Source organism: Pan troglodytes, chromosome 19 (genome assembly GCF_028858775.2).
Source record: "Pan troglodytes isolate AG18354 chromosome 19, NHGRI_mPanTro3-v2.0_pri, whole genome shotgun sequence".
NCBI lineage: Eukaryota > Metazoa > Chordata > Mammalia > Primates > Hominidae > Pan > Pan troglodytes.
Genome location: NC_072417.2, coordinates 38,116,666 through 38,132,261, shown reverse-complemented (window position 1 = coordinate 38,132,261; position 15,596 = coordinate 38,116,666). Strand labels below are relative to the sequence as shown.

Here is a 15,596-nt window from a genome sequence, read left to right as displayed (position 1 = left end):
CACCTGTAGTTTCAGGTACTCAGGAGGCTGAGGCCAGAGAATCACCTGAGCCCAAGAGGCAGAGGTTGCAGTGAGCTGAGATTGTACCACCGCATTTCAGCCTGGGCAACAGAGCAGATCCTGTCACAAAAAATAAATACATAAATAAATAAATAAACAAATGAAAGAAAGAAAGAAAAAGGAAAAAAAAATTTGCTTTAACTTTTTTTAGAATTCTTAGCACACCTATTTTATAAGTCTCATGGCTTGCATTGCTATAGAGTTAAATACTGCAGAACACAGACTTCCACTGATTTCTACTTCTGTAAAGTCCCATTCAGAGTCAATCTTAGTCTTGTGGAGGTCTAGGATTATTATTTGACAGATATACCAAAGTCTGTTTCTTTTATATGCATTTGTGTGTGCGTGTGAATTAAAAAAACTTATCAAATTTGCTGTTTTAATTATTTTTTAACATTTGCACAAACATTACCACCATCTACTTCTAAAACATTTTCATCACCTGAAATAGAAACTCTAGATCCACTGACAGTAACTCCCATTTCACCCTCCACCCAGCCCCTGGTACCTGTAATCTCCCTTGGTCTCGATGAATTTGCTTAGATATTTCTAGATATTCATAGAAATGAAGTCAAACAATATTTATTCTTTTGTTTCTAGCTTATATTATTTAACTGATTGTTTTTGAGCTTCATCCATATTGCAGTATCTGTGAGAACTTCATTCTTCTTTATAGCTGAATAATATTCCATTGTATATTAAACCATAATTTGTTTATCTATACATCTGTTGATGAACACATGGGTTGTTTCCACTTTTGACTATTGTGAATGATGCTGCCATGAACATTGATGTGTATCTGGTTGAGTCCCTGTTTTCAATTTTGAGTATGTACCTAGGAGTGGATTTGCAGGTTCCTACAGTATTCTGTGTTTGTTTGTGGGACTGCCTAACTGCACCACAGCAGCTGCACCAGTCTTTGTTCTATGTCTATGGATTTGCCTATTCTGGATACTTCATAAAAAAGAAATCGTACAATATTTGACCTTTAGTTTCTGGCTTACTTTTTTTTTTTTTGAGATGGAGTCTCGCTCTATCGCCCAGGCTGGAGTGCAATGGCGCGATCTCGGCTCACTGCAAGCTCCGCCTCCCGGGTTCATGCCATTCTCCTGCCTCAGCCTCCCGAGTAGCTGGGACTACAGGCGCCCACCACCACGCCCGGCTAATTTTTTGTATTTTTAGTAGAGACAGGGTTTCACCGTGTTAGCCAAGATGGTCTCAATCTCCTATAGGCACGTGCTACTAACCCCTGGCTAATTTTTGTCTTTTTAGTAGAGACGAGGTTTTGCCATGTTGGCCAGGCTGGTCTCAAACTCCTGACCTCAAGTGATCCTCTTGCCTTAGCCTCCTGAAGTGTTGGGATTACAGGTGTGAGCCACCACACCTGGCCTATTTTGAGTTAGATTTTTTTGTTTTGTTTTGTTTTTGTTGTTTTGAGACAGAGCGTCGCTCTGTTGCCCAGGCTGGAGTGCAGTGGTGCGTTCTCAGCTCACTGCAACCTCCGCCTCCTGGGTTCAAGCAATTCTCCTGCCTCAACCTCTTGAGTAGCTGGGATTACAGGTGCATGCCACCATGTCTAGCTATATTTTGAGTTAGTTTTTATATATGGTGTGAGGTAGAGGTCTAACTTCATTCACTTAGATTTTTTTTTTTTTTTTTTTTTTTTGAGACAGGGTCTCTCACTCTGTTGCCCAGGCTGGAGTGCAGCAGAGTCATCATGGTTCACTACGTCCTCAGCCTCCGTGGGCTCAGGTGTTCCTCCCACCTCAGCCTCCAGAATGGCTGGGACCACAAGCGTGCACCACCAGGCCCAGCTAATTTTTTTGCTTTTTTTTTTTTTTTTTTTTTTGGAAATGGGGTTTTGCTGTGTTGCCCAGGCTGGTGTTGAACTCCTGGGCACAAGCAGTCCACCCATCTTGGCCTCACAAAAGTGCTGAGATTATAGGTGTGAGCCACCACACCTGGCCCCAACTTCATTCTTTTGTGTGGGTAAATCCAGTTTTCCCAGTACATCTGTTAAAGAGACTGTTATTTCCCCCATTGAATTGTCTTGGCATCCTTGTCAAATCAGTTGATCATATTTCGTAGATTAATTTCTGATCTCTTAATTCTATTCCATTTATCTGTATGTCTATCTTTATGTCAGTACCACACCGTTTTGATGACTGTAGCTTTGTGGTAAGTTTGAGATCAAGAGGTTTTATTCCTCCAACTTTGTTATTCTTCTTAAGGTTTGTTTCAGAGCTCCTTGAAATTTCATATGAATTTGAGGATTGGCTTTTTTTTTTCTTATTACCACTTTCCAGTTGACGTGGCTTTTTTATTTCTGCAAAAAAAGACTTAGAATTTTGATAGGGATTGTGTTGACTCTATAGATCACTTTTGGTAGATCTATAGATCACTGTCTTAATAATATTAAGTCTTCTAATCCATGAACACAGAATGTCTTTCTAAACTTTTATTTATAGCTTTAATTTCCTTGAGCATTATTTTGCATTTAGTTGCAAATGTTTCACCTCCATGCAACATATTCTTAGGTTTTTTTGTTTTTTTTGGTTTTTTTTTTGTTTTTGAGACGGAGTCTCACCCTGTCACCCAGGTTAGAGTGCAGTGGTGCGATCTCGGCTCACTGCAACCTCGGCCTCCCGGGTTCAAATGATTCTCCTGTCTCAGCCTCTCAAGTAGCTGGGACTACAGGAGCATGCCACCATGCCCAGCTAATTTTTTGTATTTTTAGTAGAGACGGGGTTTCACTGTGTTAGCCAGGATGGTGTTTTTTGTTTTTTGTTGAGACAGTCTTGCTTTGTCACCCAGGCTGGAGTACAGTGGCACGATCTTTGCTCACTGCAACCTTTGCCTCCCAGGTGATTCTCCTGCCTCAGCCTCCTAAGTTGCTGGGATTACAGGCGCACACCACCACACTTGGCTAATTTTTGTATTTTTAGTAGAGACAGGGTTTCACCATGTTGGCCAGGCTGGTCTCGAACTCCTGACCTCAAGTGATCTGCCTGCCTCAGCCTCCCAAAGTGCTGGGATTACAGGTGTGAGCCACTGCATCTGGTCATTCCTACGTATTTTATTCTTTTAGATGCTAGTGTAAGTGGAATTACTTTCTTAATTCCATTTGAAATTGTTCATTGCTGATGTATAGAAACATAGCTGTTTTTTGTATCTTCATCTTGTACCCTACAACTCTGCTGAGTTTGTATGTTCTAGTATCTTTCTGTTGGATTCTTTGAAATTTCTACGTACAGTATTATATCATTTGCAAATGGAGATGGTTTTACTTCTTTCTTTTCAACTTGAATGGCTTTCGTTTTTCCTGTCTTAATACCCTGGGCTAGAACTTCCAGTACAGTGTTGAACAGCCATGGTGAAAGTGAGCATGTTGTCTTGTTCCTGATAGTAGTGAGAAAGCCTTTTCAGCCTTTTACTATTGAGTATGGTGTTAGCACTGGGTTTTTAATAAATACCCTTTATCATGTTGAAGAAGTTCCCTTTGTTCCTGTTTTTTTGAGTGTTTTTATCATGAAAGTATTGGATTCTATCAAACGCCTTTTCTGCATCAAGCTGGATCATGTGTTTTTTTTTCCTTCATTTTATTAATGTGGTATATCAATTGATTGATTTTGTTAGTTTAAATCACCCTTACATGTCTGTGATAAATCAAACTTCATCACGGTTTGTAATTCTTTTAATATGCTCTAGGTTTCTGTTTGCTAGTATGGTGTTGGGAATTTTTCATTCCACATTTGTAAGAGATGCTGGTCTGTAGTTTTCTTGTGATGTCTTTATCTAGTGTTGGCATCAGGGTAATACTGGCTTCATAGGGTGCGTTAGGAAGTGTTCCCTTCTTTTCTATTTTTTGATAGAGTTTGTGAAGGATTGGTATTAGTCTTCTTTAAATGTTTGGTAGGGCCGGGCGCGGTGGCTCATGCCTGTAATCCCAGCACTTTGGGAGGCCAAGGCAGGCAGATCACCTGAGGTCAGGAGTTCGAGACCAGCCTGGCCAACATGTCAAAACCCCGTCTCTACTAAAAATACAAAAATAAGTTGAGTGTGGTGGTGCATGCCTGTAGTCCCAGCTACTCGGGGAACTGAGGCATGAGAATCGCTTGAACCCGTCCGTGAGGTGGAGGTTGCAGTGAGCCAAGATCATGCCACTGCACTCCAGCCTGGGGGATAGAGCGAGACTCTGTCTCCGGGAAAAAAAAAATGTTTGGTAGAATTTCCTAGGGAAGCCATTTGGTTCTGAACTTTTCTTTCTTGGGAGGTTTTTGATTACAGATTCAATCTCTTTACTTATGATAGGTCTGTTGAGATTTTCGATTTTCTTGAGTTAGTTTAGTTTGTAAGTTTCTAGGAATTTGTCTATTACAGGTTGAGCATCCCAAATCTGAAAATCCAATGCTCGTTGGAGCATTTCAGATTTTGGATTTTCAGACTGGGGATACCCAGCCAGTAAGTATAATGCAAATATTCCAAAATGTGAAAAAATTTGAAATCTGAAACACTTCTGGTCCCAAGCATTTTGCACAAGGTATACTCAACCTATAATGTTCTCATATAGTTCTATTTCTTTTTTTGTTTTGTTTTGTTTTTAAAACGGAGTCTCGCTGTGTCGCCTAGGCTGGAGTGCAGTGGTGTGATCTCAGCTCACTGCAAGCTCTGCCTCCCGGGTTCACTCCATTCTCCTGCGTCAGCCCCCCAAGTAGCTGGGACTACAGGCGCCTGCCACCACGCCTGGCTAATTTTCTGTATTTTTAATAGAGACGGGGTTTCACTGTGTTAGCCAGGATGGTCTCGATCTCCTGGTCTTGTGATCCGCCTTCCTTGGCCTCCCAAAGTGCTGGGATTACAGGCGTGAGCCACAGCATCTGGCCATATAGTTCTATTTCTGTAACGTTCTCCCATTCTTTTCTTCTCTTTTTTTCTTTTTCTTTTTCTTTTTTTTTTTTTTTTGAGACAGAGTCTCACTCTGTCTCTGTCTCCCAGGCTGCAGTGCGGTGGCATGATCCTGGCTCACTGCAACCTCCGCCTCCTGGGTTCAAGCACCTCTCCCACCTCAGCCTTCCAAGTAGATGGGAATATACAGGTGCATGCCACCATACCTGGCTAATTTTTGTATTTTTTGGTTGAGATGGGGTTTCACCATGTTGGCCAGGCTGGTCTTGAACTCCTGACCTCAGGTGATCCGCCCGCCTCGGCCTCCCACAGTGCGGGGATTACAGGCGTGAGCCACCACCCCTGGCCTTTTTTTTTTTTTTTTTGAGACGGAGTGTGGCTCTGTAACCTAGGCTGGAGTGCAATGGCGTGATCTCGGCTCACTGCAACCTCCACATCCTGGATTCAAGTGATTCTCCCACCTCAGCCTCCTGAGTAGCTAAGATTACAAGTGCGCACCACCATGCCTGGCTAATTTTTGTATTTTTAGTAGAGACGGGGTTTCACCATGTTGGCCAGGCTGGTCTTGAACTCCTGACCTCAAGCGATCCACCCATCTTGGCCTCCCAAAGTGCTGGGATTACAGGCGTGAGCCACTGCACCTTGCCTGAGTTTACTGATTTAAGTGCCATCCAAACAATGCCTTCGCAGAAACATATAAATAGTATTTGACTAAAGATCTGGGTACCATGGCCTAGCCCAGTTGACAGATAAAATTAACCATAACAAAAGGCCAGGCACAGTGGCTCACGCCTGTAATCTCAGCACTTTGGGAGGCCGAGGCAGGCAGATCAGGAGGTCAGGAGATCGAGACCATCCTGGCTAACACGGTGAAACTCCGTCTCTACTAAAAATACAAAAAATTAGCCGGGTGTGGTGGCGGACGCCTGTAGTCCCAGCTACTTGGGAGGCTAAGGCAGAAGAATAGCGTGAACCCGGGAGGTGGAGCTTGCAGTGAGCCGCGATTGCGCCACTGGGCTCCAGCCTGGGTGACAGAGTGAGACTCCGTCTTGAAAAAAAAAAAAAATTAACCATAACACTGTTATATGATTACTCCACAGTTTGTTTCTCCATTCTTCTGTTGGCAGAAAGCTTTACTGTTTACGGTTTTTGGCTATTATGAATAAAGTTGCTGTGAACAATTCATGCACAGTTATTTTTTATGGATGTTTTGATTTCAGTAAATATCAAGGATGGGGTTATTGAGTCATCAGGCAAGTTTATGTTAGTTTTATAATCAATTCCCAGATGTTTTTATCAAGAGGGAGAAATTTTACAGTCCCATCAGCAGTGTATGAGAATTTGGTTTGCTCTTTATCGTCTCCAACATTTGGTATTGACAGTCATTTTAATTTGCATTCTGGTGGGTGTGTAGTAGTATTTCAATATGGTTTTTTTTGTTTTGTTTTGAAACGAAGTCTCGCTCTCTTACCCAGGCTGGAGTGCAATGGCACAATCTTGTCACACTGCAACCTCTGCCTCTGGGTTCAAGTGATACTCGTGTCTCAGCCTCCCCAGTAGCTGGAATTACAGACATGCGCCACCACACCTGATTCGTTTTTTGTATTTTTATTTTTTGTTTATTTATTTTATTTGTTTTTTTTTGTGAGACAGAGTCTCACTCTTTTGCCCAGGCTGGAATGCAGTATTGCAATCTCGCCCCACTGCAACCTCTGCCTCCTGGGTTCAAGCAATTCTCCTGCCTCAGCCTGCCGAGTAGCTGGGATTATAGGCGTGCGCCACCACGCCCAGGTAATTTTATTTTATTTTTATTTTTTATTTTTTTGTATTTTTAGTAGAGACAGGATTTTACCATGTTGGCCAGGCTGGTCTTGAATTCCTGACCTCAAGAGATCCACCCGCCTTGGCCTCCCGAAGTGCTGAGATTATAGGCATGAGCCACTTTGCCCAGCCTAATTTTTGTATTTTTACTAGAGATGGGGTTTCACCATGTTGGCCGGTTACTTAAGGAGAATTTGTAGATTTTTGAGCTTCTGCTTTTCAGCTTCCTTTTCTGAGATTGTGCTTTTGTTAGCTTCTGACTCTGGCTTCTGTCTCCTCAGCCTGGCTTTCTTCTTGGACTCTGTTTTCCTTTCACAAGTTCAGAGATGAAGCTGGGGTAAATTTGGAGTTCATTTTGCATACTGTTGTTTTTTTCAAGGATTGTAGTCTCTAAAGTTATGCCTGCATTTGTTGCTCTCTGGTAATTTTATATAATTGTTTTACATATATTGCCTGCTTTGTCAGCTCACTGCAAACACCGCCTGCTGGGTTCAAGTGATTCTCCTATCTCAGCCTCCCGAGTAGCTGAGATTACAGGCGCCCGCCCCTACTCCCGGCTGTTTTTTTTTTTTTATTTTTAGTAGAAACGGGATTTCACCATGTTGGCCAGGCTGGTCTCGAACTCCTGACCTCAAGTGATCCACCTGCCTCAGCCTCCCAGTTACAGGCATGAGTCACCACACCCGGCCTCATTCTTTTTTTATGGCCGAATAGTACTTCATTGTATAAATGTACCACATTTTCTTTATCTATTTGTCTGTTGGTGGACACTTACATTGTTTCCAGCTCTTGGCTGTTGTGAATAGTGCTGCAGTAAACATGAGAGTGCAGATATCTCTTTGATAATACTGATTTTCTTTATGTTGGGCATATACCTAATAGTTGGATTGCTGGATGATATGGTAGCTCTATTTCTAGTGTTTTGGAGAACCTCCATCCAAACTCTTCTTCATAGTGGTTGTGCTAATTTACATTCCCAACAGTGTACAGGGGTTCCCTTTTCTCCACATCCTCACTAGTCATATTATTTGTACTTACCTGGGCTTTTCATATATCCTTCTGTAAAGATGTGGTGTTTTGGAGCAGTGGGTCTTTCATTGTTATATTGGAAAGTTTTGAATTTCAGCAGGTTTTCCTCAGACCTCTTTAGGCCTGCCTATATGATCTACAAAGTGGTGAAAGTAATGTTTCTTGCCCTTTTCCTTTTATTAAAGAGACAAAGTCCCATCTTGGCAAAATATCAATGATTTAACTTTTTCAAAATAAAACTATAAAATTGCATTATCCCAATTCTAGAACTTTGTCAGTAGTCTTTTTTTTCTGAGACGGAGTCTCACTCTGTCACCCAGACTGGAGTGCAGTGGCACGATCTCAGTTCACTGTAACCTTCACCTCCCGGGTTCATGCAATTCTTCTGGCTCAGGCTCCTGAGTAGCTAGCATTACAGGCATTTGCCAGCACACCTGGCTAATTTTTGTATTTTTAGTAGAGACCGGGTTTCACCATGTTGGCCAGGCTGGTCTCGAACTCCTGACCTCATGATCCACCCGCCTCGGCCTCCCAAAGTTCTGGGATTACAGGCATGAGCCACCACACCCGGCCTGTCAGTAGTCTTTTTTGACAAGTATGACTGAAGTTGGTATGTCTAGGATCAAGGGTATAGTGGGAACTAAAGATGTAATGGGAGAAAAGAAAGATAATCAAGGGCTCTTGAAATACCTGCTACATTACCCTAAGAAATATGGGCTTTATTCTGAAGTCTTCAGGGAACCACTGAAGTACAAAAGAAATATTTTATTTCCATTTGTGAAGTAAAGTTTACTCTTGTATTAATGTAGAGGAAAGGTTGGCATGTATCAGAGATCGAAGCAGAGAGACTGATTAGGATGCTTTTATAATAATTTAGGAAAGAAATGCAGAGAGCTTAGTAGCAGTGAGAGTGGAGAGGTAAGTAAACAGTTGAGAATGAAAGTTTTAATCAGTAGAATAAAGAGTATTTATATTCTGATAAGATAAAGGGTGCATGTGGTAGTGTCTCACTCCTAGAGTAGAATTATTAAAGAGAGTGAGAGGAAGTGATTCTCTGTTGTTTGCACCTCCTTATGTAATAATTGCTAAGATTCTTCTACCCAAGCTGGATGATTTCAGAGAGCTGTAGTTGAAGGTCTCATAGTCTCAGAAATAAGATTCTAACAAGAAAACAAAAACAAATTGTTGTAAGTCAGATATCTGGAGCTGATTTAGGAGAGACTCGGAAATTAGGCATAATGTGTGATCCTGGATTAGAAAAAAAAATCCTGTAAAGAGCATTACTCAAACGTTGGTGAAATTTGAGTGCGTACTATGTATGCATCTGGATAATGATATTATATCAGTGCTGAATTTTCTACATACGGTAATTGTACTTTGGTTATTCATGAGAATGTTCTTGTTTTTAGGAGATACATGAAGAAGTGTTTTAGGACTAAGGATCAGAATATTCTCTAATGGCTCTTTAATTATAAAATAATGATAACAAAAGGTATATTTAGATAGAAAATCTCAAAGGAAATGTGGCAAAATGTTAACCAAGAATTTTTCTATAGACAGGGCCAACAAACTACAGCCCTGACACCAAATCCAACCTGTGATGTGTTTTTGTTCAGCTCCTAAACTAAGGACAGTTTTAACATTAAATAAAGAAGAATATGCAACATAGATTGTATGCGGCCCACAGAGCCTGAAATTTCTACTACTTGCCTTTTGGAGAAAAACTTTGCTCACTTCTGATCTAAAGGAAGGCGTAAGAAGGGTTCACTGTGCTGTGCCAACTTTGTCATATGTTTGACAGATTTGTGTAATGAAATGTAGAGAGCGAAATTTTTTTTTTTTTTTAATGCTGATTTAGGGGGCCAGGAAACTCTCCAATTCAGGTTAGGACCATCCCAGAAACAATTGAATGAAAGCACAGAGGAGTCAAGGTTAATTAACTCAAAGCAGGTTTTTTCTGTTATGTTTATTGATGTGTGGGAAACATGAACATGTAGATGAGGAAAGTTTGAATGTAGTCCAGAATTGAATCTTTTTGCTGCAATTCTATTTCTGGGTCACTAATCTTCATATTTTGTGGTATCAGAGAAACCCATGCACACACTGTTCTGTTGTTACATTTCCTCTCATCCCCACTCCATGACGGGATGAAATGTGCAGTGTTTGTTTATAGACTATCTAAAGGAAGGACCCTCTGGTCAAATTTTTTTAGGTGGCTAAAAATAGCTCTTTAACACACTTCTGAATTTTAATTAATTGGCAGGGATCACCTTAAATTAAAAAATACTCAAATTGAGTCAGCCAGCATGGCTGTTTCATCAGGCAAGCTAATCAAGGACTGGTATCGTAGTGAGTATTTGAAACTAAACCAGAGTCAGATGTCCAAAAGGATCACTGTCTCTAGATTACCAGGAAGATAAACATAATCTTTTAGTTTCCAACACCTTAAATAGAACCAATGTGATGTCAGTAGATGGGTCACACAATAAGAAATATAATATAAAAGCCAAAGAGAACACTGGCTTGGGAACCAGGCAGCTTGCTAACAAATATGGTAGACCATGTATGGTCCCAGCAAAATCATTTATTTACTTTCTAACAAAGTGGGTTTTTGTTCATTTCTTGAAACGGGATGTAATATTTACCTCTTGTTTCCTAGTATAAGATTTTACTAATCTGTGCTCTCTTAGCAGGTTTGCAAGTTTTATATTTTCAGTGATTACAGTAAATTGTTCGGTGTTGTTCACATTAGTCTCATAAGACCATTTGTATATAATTAATTGATATACTGATTTCAGATCATTCTTATGAATTTATTAAAATAGATCCCAAATGTATCTTCACAGACAATTTCCTAGTTTGAAACAAAATTATTTATTGTGTGTATTTTCTTTTTCCTACTCTCTCTGACTATTTCTGTTCCCGTTTTTCTCTCAACAGCATCTAGTTTGTCTTTAGGACTACAACTTATTTTGTTTTTGCTCTTTTTCTCTCTGGAGGTGAGAATAGATGATGTGTAGTATTGTGTTCTTCGTTAGTTACTTATAGTTCATTTGGTTCTGTTCTACACAGTGTTTTATTATGTAAACAAACACTTTTGCAAGCTTTTCTTACTGTTACTTTCTACTAGAACATTCCATCTTTTTTTCAAGTTCATTTGTTAATATTCTGTCATGTCAAGTAAAATGTAGAAATTATTTATCCCTTTCCATATTCTTTATGCTATTCTTGTCATATGTATTGTATCTACATATATTATAAACATATAATACAATGCCATAATTTTTGTTTTAGGTAATTTTTTGCTTTGTAAATGCAAAATAATGAAATTGGACTGCTGCCTCATACTATATATAAAAATTAACCCAGGCCAGGCACGGTGGCTCATGCCTGTAATCCCAGCACTTTGGGAGGCCAAGGCGGGCAGATCACCCAAGGTCAGGAGTTTGAGACCAGCCTGGCCAACGCGAAACCCCATCTTTACTGAAAATAAAAAAAATTAGCCGGGCATGGTGGCATGTGCTTGTAATCCCAGCTACTCCGGGGGCTGAGGCAAGAGAATCACTTGAACCCGGGAGGTGGAGGTTGCAGTGAGCCGAGATCGCGCCACCGCACTCCAGCCTGGGTGACAGAGCAAGACTCCATCTCAAAAAAAAAAAAAAAATTAACTCAAAATAGATGACAGACATAAGTTTAACAGTGAAAACTATAATACTCTTAGAAGAAAATGTAGGGATAAATCTGCATAACATTTGTTTTCACAAAGCCTTCTTAGATGGGACATTAAAAGTGTGAACAACAACAACAGGATAAATTGGACTTCTTCAAGATTAAAAACTTTCCTGCTTCAAAGCAGTGAAAAGACAACAGGAGAAAATATTTGCAAATGGTATATCTGACAAGGGACTTGGGTCTTGAATATATGAAGAACTCTTACAACTCAATAATAAAAAGACACTCAATTTTAAAAATAGGCAAAGGACCTTGAATCAAGATTTCTTCAAAGAAAATATACAAATGGCCAAGAAACACATGAAAAGATCCTCAACCTCATTAGTCATGAATTTTGACTTTATGCTAAATGAAAGAAGTCAATTACAAAAGACCACATATATGATTACATTTATATGAAATGTCCAGAATGGGCAAATCTCTAGGGACAGAAAGTAAATTACTGCTTAGGTCTGGGAGGTAGGTAAGGAGACAGGAGACTGATAGCTAAAGAGTTTATGGGCCAGGCGCGGTGGCTCACGCCTGTAATCCCAGCACTATGGGAGGCCAAGACAGATGGATCATGAGGTCAGGAGATCGAGACCATCCTGGCTAACACGATGAAACCCCGTCTCTACTAAAAAAAAAAAAAATACAAAAAAATTAGCTGGGCGTGGTGGCGGGCACCTGTAGTCCCAGCTACTCAGGAGGCTGAGGCAGGAGAATGGCATGAACCTGGGAGGCAGAGTTTGCAGTGAGCCGAGATTGCAGCGCTGCACTCCAGCCTGGACTACTAAGCGAGACTCCCATCTCAAAAAAAAAAAAAGAAAAAAAAATGTTCTGCAATTGACCGTTCTAATGGTTGCACATATCTGTGAATGTACTAAAGGCCATTGAATTGTGTACATTAAAATGGGTAAATTATATGGTATATGAATTATTTCTCAATAAAGCTGTTATATGACCTTTTAGTCCTATTAATCAAAATCAGGGGGCTCACAGGTAGGTGAGTAGAGAACATTTTGGAAAAAGAAATTCATATCTAACAAGACTTATGTGGCTAGATCTACTTCACCCTTTACAGTGAGTGGTACAGGTTTCCACTAACCAATCCACTAGCAGTTGAAATTAAAATGTCCTTAGTTCTTCACAGTACTTATGTAGCAGAACACAGATAATAAGCTCTGTCTTTTTTTTTTTTTTTTTTTTTTTTTGATACAGGGTCTCTGTTGCTCAGGCTGGAGTGCAGTAGCGCAATCTCAACTCACTGCAACCTCTGCCTTCTGGGTTCAAGCGATTCTTGTGCCTCAACCTCCTGAGTAGCTGGGACGACAGACATGTGCCACTATGCCTGGCTAATTTTTATATTTTTGGTAGAGACGGGGTTTCACCAAGTTGGCCAGGCTGGTCTTGAACTCCTGACCTCAAGTGATCCACCCGCCTCGGCCTCCCAAAGTGCTGGGATTATAGGCATAAGCCACCATGCCTGGTCTTATTTAATTTTTTTTTTTTTTTTTTTTGAGATGGACTCTCACTCTGTTGCCCAGGCTGGACTGCAGTGGCTCAAGTGCAATGGCATGATCTCGGCTCACTGCAACCTCTGCCTGCCATGTTCAAGCGATTCTCCTGCCTCAGCCTCCTGAGTAGCTGGGATTACAGACGTGCACCACCACACCTGGCTGTTTTGTATTTTTAGTAGAGACGGGGTTTCACCATGTTGGTCAGGCTGGTCTCGGACTCCTGACCTCGCAATCCGCGCGTCTCTGCCTCCCAGAGTGCTGGGATTACAGGTGTGAGTCACCGCGCCTGGCCCTTACTTAATTTTTTAAAGCAACCTTTATTGAGGTATAATTTTACAGGTGCTGTCCTTTTTTAAAAAAAAAGTTTTTTGAGGTATAATTTACATACCATAGGTCTACCAGTTTTAAGTGTACAGTTCAATTATTTTTAGTAGATACAAGTTTTGTAGCCATCACTACAATCCACTTTTAGAACATTTTGTCTTTGGGAATTCATTAGAGCCTGAATTGAAAACGAGTTCTTGCACAGATGGTTTGAGATGGTTTCTAACCCTTTTACTAAACTCATTTTAAATATTTCACAGCTATTGCCTTGTACTTTCTTAATAGTTATTTTTTGTGTGTGTATAGTGGGAGTTTCGCTCTTGTTTTCTAAGAGTTAACTGTCAAGTTTCTGTGCTTTTTTTTTTTTTTCCAGATTTTCCACAACAGTATTAAATAATCATCATGACAGCATTTTAAGGAGTCTGGTCTTGATCCTGATTAGCAGTTGTTTTCAATAGACAGCATATGTTGAGGAATTACCTTGCTAATTTTGTTTTTCTAAGAGTTTGGCCTTCTCTACAATTGAATACATTTAGCGTTAGGCCTGTCTCACATTTTCAGCATTTATTGAGAGTTTATATATATTTTTCCCCTTGACTTTTAAAAGATGTGGTGAATTATGAAATGTTTTTCTAGTTTCAAAATCTTTTGCATTCCTGTGTGTTTTGTTTTTTGAGACAGTGTTGCTGTCCAGGCTGGAGTGCAGTGGCATGGTCACGGCTCACTGCAATCTCCGACTCCCAGTTTCAAGCGATTCTCCTGTCTCAGCCTCCCAAGTAGCTGGGATTACAGGCGTGCACCACCACACCCGGCTGATTTTTATATTTTTAGTAGAGATAGATTTTCACCATGTTGGCCAGGCTGATCTCGAACTGCTGACCTGAGGTGATCCACCCGCTTCACCCTCCCAAAGTGCTGGGATTACAGGTGTGAGCCACCATGCCCAGCCTGTAATAGTATATTTTATCCAAAGGAAAAATCTTTTAATGCCCTGTAAAATTTGGTTTGCTAATTTTAGAGTTTTCCCATCTATATTCACAAATGCAATTGGTACCTAACTTTCAATTTTGTACTCTTTATGAGGTTTCAGTTATAGGGTTAAACTGCCTTTGTAAAATTAATGGGATAGCTCTTCTATTTTTCTCTTATATATTCTGGAAAGTTCCTTTGGTAAAACTGTTTTTCACTGAAGACTATGTTAAAGATCATTCATTGGTATTCTTTTCAATCTGCCATCATTGTTTTACTCATGTTATTGTCTTTAGGTCAGTTTTAGTAATTTATTCTTTCTTAAAAAGTTGTCTGTTTCATTGAGATTTCAAACTTTATTAGCATAGACTTTTATACACTTGTATTGCATTGTCTCTTTGTTTATAGTACTACTCAAATTTCTGTATTTTTCTTCTCAGATTACTCAAAGGTTTATTTTCTTATTTTTTTACTTTGCTTTATTTTCTTTTTAAAGTACTAGCTCCAGGATAATTTTATAAGTATTGCTGTATAGTGTTATTTTTAAAATTTTCTTTAAAAGTGGTTTTGATGTCCTTTTTGACATGGTAGTTTACAAATGCTTTTATATTCACAAAGAAATAGTTGCCTAGATTTCACCTGTTAATTTTTACAGTGCTTCTTTCTTTCTTTCTTCTTCAGGCACGAGATGTGCGTACCAATGAAGTGGTGGCCATCAAGAAAATGTCTTATAGTGGAAAGCAGTCTACTGAGGTAGGTTAAATATGTACATTCTTGTTTTTTTCTTATATTTATCTCAGAATAAATATATACATTCTTTTTTTTTTGAGACTGAGTCTCGCTCTGTCGCCCAGGCTGGAGTGCAGTGGTGCAATCTTGGCTCACTGCAAGCTCCGCCTCCCAAGTTCACGCCATTCTCCTGCCTCAGCCTCCCGAGTAGCTGGGACTACAGGCACCCGCCACCACGCCCAGCTAATTTTTTGTATTTTTAGTAGAGACGGGTTTCACCGTGTTAGCCAGGATGGTCTTGATCTCCTGACCTCGTGATCCGCCTGCCTTGGCCTCCCAAAGTGCTGGGATTACAGGCGTGAGCCACCGCGCCCGGCCAATATATACATTCTTATTGGTATGTTAGAGGAAGACATAATTTTTAACTGGGGAGGAAGGTTGGGAATTTTTTAAGTGTTAACAGGTGAAGTATACACATCTTAAGTGTATATCTCAATGAATTTATTTTCACAAACCGATGTACCCATT

The 15,596-nt window shown here is 40.1% G+C and overlaps 1 protein-coding gene across 3 annotated transcripts in view; it reads left to right on the top strand.

Moving 5' to 3' along the window:
• Positions 1 to 15,596, top strand: part of TAOK1 (TAO kinase 1) — a 165,939-nt gene that overhangs the window by 62,865 nt on the left and 87,478 nt on the right. For all 3 annotated transcript variants that reach the window (XM_024350393.3, XM_063798761.1, XM_054670112.2), the window contains one exon: positions 15,021 to 15,092. In XM_024350393.3, the coding sequence (XP_024206161.1) occupies positions 15,021 to 15,092 (72 nt within the window). The remainder of the gene's footprint in view (positions 1 to 15,020; positions 15,093 to 15,596) is intronic.